Here is an 8,401-nt window from a genome sequence, read left to right on the forward strand (position 1 = left end):
ACCCCCACCTGCCACTTTCAAGTCAAAGTCAGAAGTCAAAGATTTTTATTGTTCTACAGACACTTCTGAAAAGAAATCTAAGTGAGAAAATATACAAAGCGTTTAAGAGTTTCATCTCCAGGGAGCACCCAAGCCTGACTGGAGGCGTTGAAGCCTCCTCTTCAAGGCTCAGGGCTCAGAGGGGTTAGCATAAGGAATGATCAGTAAAACATGCAAAAGTGAGGAGGAAAAGGAAAAAGGGTGCATTCCCCCAAAGCAGAGGAGGACGGATTTCAGAACAAAGGAGGCAGGGTGTGCAGGTACCAGGTGGCTCTCCCTCCCCTCCACATGATCTTCTACAACAGCTCTAAGCTTGGAGGAAGCTAGGAGCCCCCACCCACTTGGCGCATCAGTGCTGTGCTCAGCCCCACAGCGACAGGGGGAGAAGCGACCCTCCTCTGCCCTGTTCCAGCGTGGCTCTGGCTGTGGGACCCTACCATGCTCCTGGGGGGCCAGTGCTGGGGGCCCTGGCTCCTCCCTCTTTGGTTCCACTCAGAGAACGATTGTGCTTGACAAACTCAGTCCCACCCCCAGGCTCCAGGCTCCCTCTGGTGGGCTGAAGGCACTGACAATCACCTTCCCTTGTGCTCTGGTGGGTCCCTCCCTGGCACAGTCCCCCATCCTCAGCCCAGTCCCGGGAGCTGGGACACAGGAGGAAGTGTGCCATCCAAGAAAAAAGCCTTCAGGACTTTCCCAACTGTGCAGACATTTCTGAACCCCACTCCACACCCCTCCCCACACCCTATCCCCTAGCCCAGGACCCCCACGTGCCCAGCCCCTCCATCCAGTCCTCCCCAGAGGACCCCACTTTAAGATGGTGGTCACAGACACCATTTCAGGGCGCCCTCTCTGTCCCCCAGGCCCGGGACGTCAGCGGAGGTGGGGGCCTTGAGAGGTCATGGTTCTGGGACAGGGAGAGGGCAGGGCTTGATGGGAAGGGGGGGGGGGGCACGTCACATCTATGGAATGGCGTCCAAAGTACAAGCTAAGAGAGGGGAAGAAGGAAGGCCAGAGAGTGACAGGAAGAGAAAAGAGGAGAGGCAGGGGTGGGACCGGGAGGGCGGGGAGGCCTTCACACCACCCCGCAGATGAGCGTCTCCACCACGAAGGTGTTCTCGAAGTGGCGGATGGCGTTGCAGTTCTTGGCCCCACGCTTGTTGATTCCTGCAGGGAACAGAGAAATCCCAGTGAGGACGTGCCCTGGCCCAGAACTGGCTGGGCTAGAAAGCCACCAGCCTCAGAGCCTGAGGGGACCAGAGGGGGGTGGGGGTGGGAGGAGAAGGCCCAGGAAACCAAACCCAGGTTCACTCCGAGGCAGTGCAGTAAAATGTTGAGTGCTCAGGAGCTGGTATTAACTAACTTCTCGGAGCCTCAGTTTCCTCACCTTTAAAAGGGGCAGCAATAATGATGATGATGATGGTAACTTATACTCTTTAAGGACATAAAGACCGTAAAATGCATGGTGTGTAATACGTGCTCAATTAACATTTATTGCTGCTGCTCTCTGAGCTGTCTGACCACTGGTCTCCAGCTCTGGGGGCCAGCACGCCTGGGACGGCCCTGGTGTGGAGCCCAGGGCGGGCCACTCACGTCTCCGCGTTGCCCGGCGCCGCAGCCGGTAGGTGTCCTTCCCGTTGCACAGGTGGTAGATGAAGGAGCCCAGGGTCTCCTTGTCGTTGACGTGCTCTGTGACCACCATCTCCTCCTGGATGATGTACGTCTGTGGCAGGTAGGTACCTCTCTGCAAGGGGAGTGGCCACAGCTCTGGTCAGGACACAGGGCCCCTCCTGTGGTCTCCACTAGCTCACTGCCCACTCCCCTTGTCGCCACCCTTCTGCTCACTCGAGCTGTGTCCCCCAACATTGAAACGCACACATGCCCCCTCCCTCATTCAGAGGCTCCACAGCGCGGCCTTCTAATGCCCCAGGCACTTCTGCTGTGCTAAGTACTGCCGCCTGCGCTGCCCTGAATTCTGCGTGTGTGGGAGTCTGGCCTCCCACCCAAAGGGCAGGGCCTCCGCATCTCCCTGCACTGTGACTGGGGCATGGAGTGGGGCATGGACTGGGGTATGCAGTGAGGTATATAGTGGGGTATGGACGGGGGCATGGAGTGAGGACATGGAACCTCCCTTGCCCCAGGCCTGGCTCCACAGGGAGGGACAAGATACGGCCAAAACCACCGCTCACCTTCACGTTCATGAGGAGCTCCCAGAAGTTGCGAGGGGGCAGCACGATGGTGGTGTTGAGCTCGATGACATAGCACTTGTCCAGGGAGATGTCATGGTAGGCGGTCAGACCCTGGGGAGAAGGAGGGGTCAAGTCAGTCCCTGCAGGTGAGGGCCTGGCCCATGGGGGGAGGGGGCTGGGAGAGGCTTCTGGCTAGCAAAGGCAGAAACCCCACCCCCGCCCTGGGGATACACCCCTTTTTTCTGCTCCTCTCCCAGCCTGTGTTTCATTTACTAGATGAAAGACACCAAGTGTTAAATGCCTGTGCCACAGGGCTCTTCTCATGGGGTGACAGAGCCGAGGTCTGGGCAATACAGTGATGTCCCGACTGCATGTCATCAAAGCTGGGAGGCCCACCTCGGGGGACCCTCGGGGAGAAACCCCCGATCCCAGGCCCTCCTTGTGCTGCACCTCGATCAGCGTGGGCACAGGAATATGCGATAAAAAGGGACATCCTGACCCACGAAGCCAGCGTCTGCAGCTGCCAGGTGGCGGGGGGAGAATCCGTGGCTGGTTCATTCAGTGATAACTACGTTACCCATGCAGGGAGGGCAGAAGTAGGTTCAGTTGTTCTTATGAAAATAATACAATCACTAAATAATAATACAAAAACTTTGTGTTTTGTATACGCACAACTATAAACTTACTTTAGCACCTGGTATAATGAAAGCAATGTCTTTAAAACCTCAACAAAGCTAAGCCGTAGTCATGCCCTACACACAGCTGATATTACTCTGTCTATAGTCAAAGCATGTACAAGGGCCGTCAGCATTCTCCTTTCACGCCTGTTCTTCCTCATGACTCTTGGTGGAAGGGGGCTGTGGCCCCTGGGTGCCCCTCTTCCCGCCCCGGCCCCAGCCTCAGCCCCTGGCTGGCCTCACCCGCTGGAAGTCGTGGATGATGTCTGCAGGGTCGCCGCCACCAAACTGGGGCACCGGCACGTTGATGCGCTCGTAGTTATCTTCGAGGTAAATCTTCACGTCCTCCTCCAGCTCCATCCGCGTGCGGGCCTGGGAGGACAGGGAGTCCTCGTAGAAGACGCCGCAGTGGAAGAAGTTGTCTCGGGCCAGCTGAGCAAGGTGGGGAGAGAGACAGACTGGTCACGCAGTGCCCTGGGCCCGGCCACTGCCACCTGCCCACCCACTTCACTCTCTTAAGGCCTGAGGACACAGGAAGGGTGGGACTGTGAGACCCATTTCACAGATGGAGAAACTGAGAAACGTGGGGAGTCAGGGAGGGTGAGCTGGGCCAACCATTTCCTGGGTGGATGACCTCTCTGGGCCTCAGTTTCCACATCTGTAAAATGAGGTGCTCCCTCAAGCTTCTTCTGGCTTCAGGTCCATGAGTCTGTGCTTGGGAAATGGGGTGGACCAGCACGGGGAGGACCCAGAGGGACAGACACCTGAGAAAGAGCCTGGGGTGAGCAGGAGGGTCCTCAGGGGCAAACACAGGAGCTTGAACTGAACAAGCTGGGCTCCGGGGGCATGCAGCGCCCTACACCGCCACCAGAGGGCATTCACCCATCTTTTCTGCCCCCTGCTGTGGGGTCCTGAAGACCTGGGGGCAAAGTGGGGGCGGGAGGAGCTGAGAGGCAGCCCTTGTGATTCCAGTTCCATGTCCAACCTCACACCAGCCCCCACCTTCCCTGGGCCCCATGCTTCATGAGAAACCTTGACAAACGCTGTTTTCCCTGAGTGGCCGGCCTCGTCCCTCCATCATAAGGGAAGGGAGCCAGGCCAGCGTGGCTCAGTGATTGAGCGTCGACCTATGAACCAGGAGGTCACGGTTTGATTCGCCCGGGTTGTGGGCTTGATCCCCAGTGTGGGGCGTGCAGGAGGCAACCGATCAATGATTCTCTCTCATCACTGATCTCTCTCCCTCTCCGTCCTCTCTGAAATCAGTAAAAATGTATTTTAAAAAAATAAGGGAAGGGAGGCAGAGGCATTATGACATGACTGAGGCCAGGGGTAATTCTCCAGGGCCTCCTCCATCGGTGCCCGGACAGCTGGCCTGAACTGGGCAGGACTTTCCTCCAGTCTCCGTGCAAGCTCCAGGGTGAGTCAGCACGCCCGAATCACAGGGTCCCGGGGCACAGACCAGAGGCTACTGTGAGGTGCCCCCGTCCCTGGGAATTGTGGTGGGTGAGGAACCCTGGAGTGTGAGTGGGGCTGGGAGTAGAGGGGACCAGAAGCCAGAGTGGGTGGAGGAGAGGGCTGTGGCCACAGCAGGAAAAGGCCCCGGGGTCCGCACAGGAAAGCGAAAACCAGGGCAAGGTAGGAAGCAGGCCTTGCGGGGAGGGGAGGGAGGACAAAAGGGGAAGTCAGCGGGTTCCCAGGGGCAAGTCCCAGGGAACAGAAACTCTTGAGCGATTTCCCTTGTGGGAAAACTGGGTGAGGACCAAGGTGAAGGCCAATGCTTAAGGGTGGGAGAGGTCACTGGGGTCATAAATGACTGGCAATTTGCAGCCTTTTCATCCCTCTGAGGTTCCCCATTTGTTGTACTTAAGGTCTTCTTTCAAGCTACCTTTACCTTACCTACTTCTCTGAGTTCGGGGGCACTGCCTCCCTCCCCAGGGCTGGGTTGATCACAAGGTCACTGTGACCATGAACAGTTCTCCTGGCCTAGCTGAAGCCCAGACTGGCTGCAGGAGCAGATCGCTGGGGGTGGGCCAGCTGGGGGCATGGTGTGCGTGGGTCTGTAAACCCACCCTCCACCTTTCTCGTTTCATAACCTGCGTCCAAACACAAAATGGGAGGGAATTCCTTAAAGCGTGACCCTTGGGCCCAGGGTTTGAGGGATCAGAGTTCTGATTTGTGCTCGGTCTGAGTTTCTGGTGACAACGGCCCAGGGTGACTCTGTGGGAAGGGGCCTCAGGCCACACGGGCCCAGGGGGCCCAGGTTCTAATCCCGGCTTCCCCACTGCTGACTGTACCGCTGGGAGAGTTTCCTGTTGACCACAGGTGTGTCTGATGAAACGGGTAAGGACCCTCGTCCAGTGTCTGTGGGCGTCAGAGGATGGGCCCCAGTCCTGGCTCCTGGACCAGAGCGAGGCTCCCCAGGGAGGACGAGGGGGCAGGCCTTCTGGGCTAGCCTGGGCACTCCTCCCATCTTGGGGGGCATGCCCAGGACTTCCTGCTCCCCCTCTTCACAAACCCCAAGCACCTGGCTCTCAATTGCTCACGCTGCCCTCTCCTGCTAGCTCCCACCTCCGCTGCAAACTCCCACACTTCCCTCTCTGAATGCTCCCCTTTCTCTGAGAGCCTGCTCCCCCTCCCACCCAGCCTCACCTGAGCGAGAAAGAAGTATCTGTAGATGTAGACGGAGGCGAACACCAGGCCCATGAGCAGCACCACCATGCCCATCGACAGGTAGCACACGCTGCCCACGGAGCCCCCCTTCTTGTGGCGGTGGTAGGGGGGCCGCTCCTCCTGCAGACAGCAGTGCAGGGTCAGTTAGGTGGGGGTCCTGAACCCTGGAATCCTCCCACCCCTTTTCCGAAGTGAGTCCTCACCCTGCTGGCCTGGGGGGAGCCTTGGGGTCAGGGGAGAGAAGGACGGGTGGGTGCGTGGGAAATTATCTGGAAGAAAAGGAAGCCGCGGGCTCTCCCAGCTCCTCCTGCCATGTACACAGGGACTGAGACCCGCCACGAGGCCCAAAATGACGCAGAGGCTCAGCAGGCGCATCTGGAATTCCCCTGCTGAGTCCCCTTCGTGGGACCAGCTGTGACCACAGGGTATTCTTTCAAACACAGAAGAGGAAGCACAGACATGGCCTTCGTCACTGTGCCAGGCCTCGTCACCTGTGGGAATCGGGGTGCTCTGGGCAGTGGGGAGCCAGGGAGGCTTTTGAGGTGGGGAGTGACAAGATGCACCTGAAGGCTGGAGTCCACAGGGTGGACGGGAATGGGGGCAGTGGGAGGGGGGCCGCGGCGGGAGCAGTCACTGACTGGTGGGGACAGGGGCTCCAGGAGGCCCACAGCGTCGGGTCGGTCTCCGTCTGGCCTGTGATCTACGCTGAGTAGAGCTCAGTCTTCCAGGCAGCGATGGCCTCACACAGGCCCGGCTGGCAGTGCCAGGCAGGCTGTCAGGAGGCTTTCCAGAAGCCAGGATGCTTCTGCCAGGAGGGAAACGTGGTTGTGGCAGCAGCAGCTGCCGCCAGGGAGACCGGGGCAGGAGGCTCCTGGTAAAACCTGCTCTGGGAGCCAGGCTTGGGCTCAGGACAGTAGCTGCAGGGCTGCCAAGCAGCAGCAAGCCAAGCAGACCCAGCTCCAGGCCATACCGCGTGTGTCTGGGCAGGTGGTTGCCGGATGTGTATAATCTCAGTAGCATGCTTCACCTGCAGCACTGGGCCCGTGCGACCTTGCTCACCCTTTTTACGCCTGTCCCCCCAACCCAGGCCCTCCTGCACCCTGTGAGCTGCTGTCAAGGTGCCAGGCTTGTCTCTGCCTCCAGTGCCCACCATCCAAACCCTCCTCCGTGGTGTCCAGATACAGCCGGGTGAGGTTAGAGGCCAGTGCCAAAGACTCCCACCCCACCCCCACCCCCAGGAGCTGGGGCAGTGTGGGGGGAGGGGAGGAGCTCCAGCTCAGAGCCCAGCGCCTCACTGGGCCTCTGCCACTAACTGCCTGCTTAGCCCTCTTTGTGCCATGTTTCCTTTCTCCCTTCATCCTGGGGTGGGGTGGGTGGCAAGAGGGTGGGGACACAGTTCAGGTCTAAGTTACCCAGGACAGGCCCATATCTCTCAGCACCAGAGGTCCAGTCTGGTAGAGATGGGGCTCATAGCCTCCTGTGCCCCTCAAGTCCTCTCCCCTGTGGCCCCTGGTTTAGCACTCGTCGGGGGGTGTGGCCCGGGCCTCGGGGAGCAGAGGAGAGTCCCATCAGAGGGGCTGTTGCTTGGGGAGGGCCTCTCTGGGCACATCCCTCACCAGGCCAGCAGCCCCAGCCTCAGCCGCCATGGGGTGAGACACAGAATGGAGGTGCCCCTGCCCACCCTGCTCAAAGCAGTGGCTATGACTTTCCAATGGGCTCCCAGGAGCAGCACTGGACAGGGCGAGCCAAGAGCCAGACTCTGCCTCTTGCTCAGAGGAACAAGCAACCTGGATCCATCCGTCCTGTGCATGGTCCTCAGGAACGTCGCTGACTCGGAAGGCAGGCCTCTGACCCTGCCAGCTGTGCCCCCTGCCCCTGGGGACCCACATCTGTATTCGGTGGGACCCGGCGCTGAGGCCCCTGCAGGGGCTGGATCCAGCATGCCCACTGCAGTGCCCCTCCTGCGCAGGTTCCCCATGAAAGGTGAACAGTTCGCCTGCCTCCCCACAGGGCTTTGTCCTGAGGGGGGTTTTGTGGGGAGTAAAGGAGACAAAGACCTGAAAGCCCTTGGTACAGGATAAAGATCTTTATCTGCCCAACTTCCCTGGTGAGGGCCACCACTGAGACAGCTGTTGAGGCTGCAAGGGGTCAGGCTTATGCTCCTTCTTCAAGAAAACCAGAGAAGCAAGCTTGTGAGAACTGCTGAAACACACACACATACACACACACACACACACACACACACACACACACACAACAGCAGAACAGTCAACGGGCTACAAGCCAGAGCCCCAGGGCCTGCTCCAGAGGAAGTGCCTGGTCAAGGTGAGGCCACCAGGTTAGAGCCGCCTTTCTGCTCCCGCAGGGTCAGGTGTTTCTAAGGGGCGGGCGAGGCAGCTGGAGCAGGCGGTGGGGAGAGAGGTCAGAGAGGACAGAGAGGGAGGAGGTGGGGCTTACGTGGCGCCTGCTGAATGTGAGGGGCGGCTAGTGTGGCTGAGGACACAGCCTCCAGCCAGGACGCCTGACGCGGCCCTGTGTCCTCACGTCTCTGTGGGGGTCACTGTGAAGGTTGGGGATCCCCCACCTTTCCTAGACGTGCAGTGGACAAATGGCTCCTTCTCCTGCCTCTAGTGACACCCACTGAGTGCATACCGGGGGCTCATCCCCTACTCCCCTCCCCACCCTCCAGCCTTCGGGGGCCAAACCCCAGAAGCATCATGGCCGAGCAGTGGCTGGAAGAAAAAGCAGGACCAGAGGCTGTCATGAGGCAGATGGGAAACCACGGATGTCCCTGCTTCCAGACAAAAGGGCCCCACCCAGGAAGGAGGG

At 59.4% G+C, this 8,401-nt stretch overlaps 1 protein-coding gene across 1 annotated transcript; it reads right to left on the reverse strand.

Annotated features, from left to right (window-relative positions):
* Nucleotides 1-445: 445 nt before the first annotated feature.
* On the reverse strand, nt 446-5,745 carry ITM2C (integral membrane protein 2C). Its single transcript, XM_014530605.1, has 5 exons — nt 5,552-5,745; nt 3,146-3,334; nt 2,226-2,336; nt 1,630-1,780; nt 446-1,203 (listed from the first exon to the last, which is right to left on the reverse strand). Exons 1-5 carry the CDS (start codon nt 5,624-5,626, stop codon nt 1,112-1,114), a joined length of 618 nt encoding a protein of 205 aa, XP_014386091.1. The 5' UTR covers nt 5,627-5,745; the 3' UTR covers nt 446-1,111.
* Nucleotides 5,746-8,401: the final 2,656 nt, after the last annotated feature.

Source organism: Myotis brandtii, unplaced genomic scaffold, assembly GCF_000412655.1.
Source record: "Myotis brandtii unplaced genomic scaffold, ASM41265v1 scaffold744, whole genome shotgun sequence".
Taxonomy (NCBI): domain Eukaryota; kingdom Metazoa; phylum Chordata; class Mammalia; order Chiroptera; family Vespertilionidae; genus Myotis; species Myotis brandtii.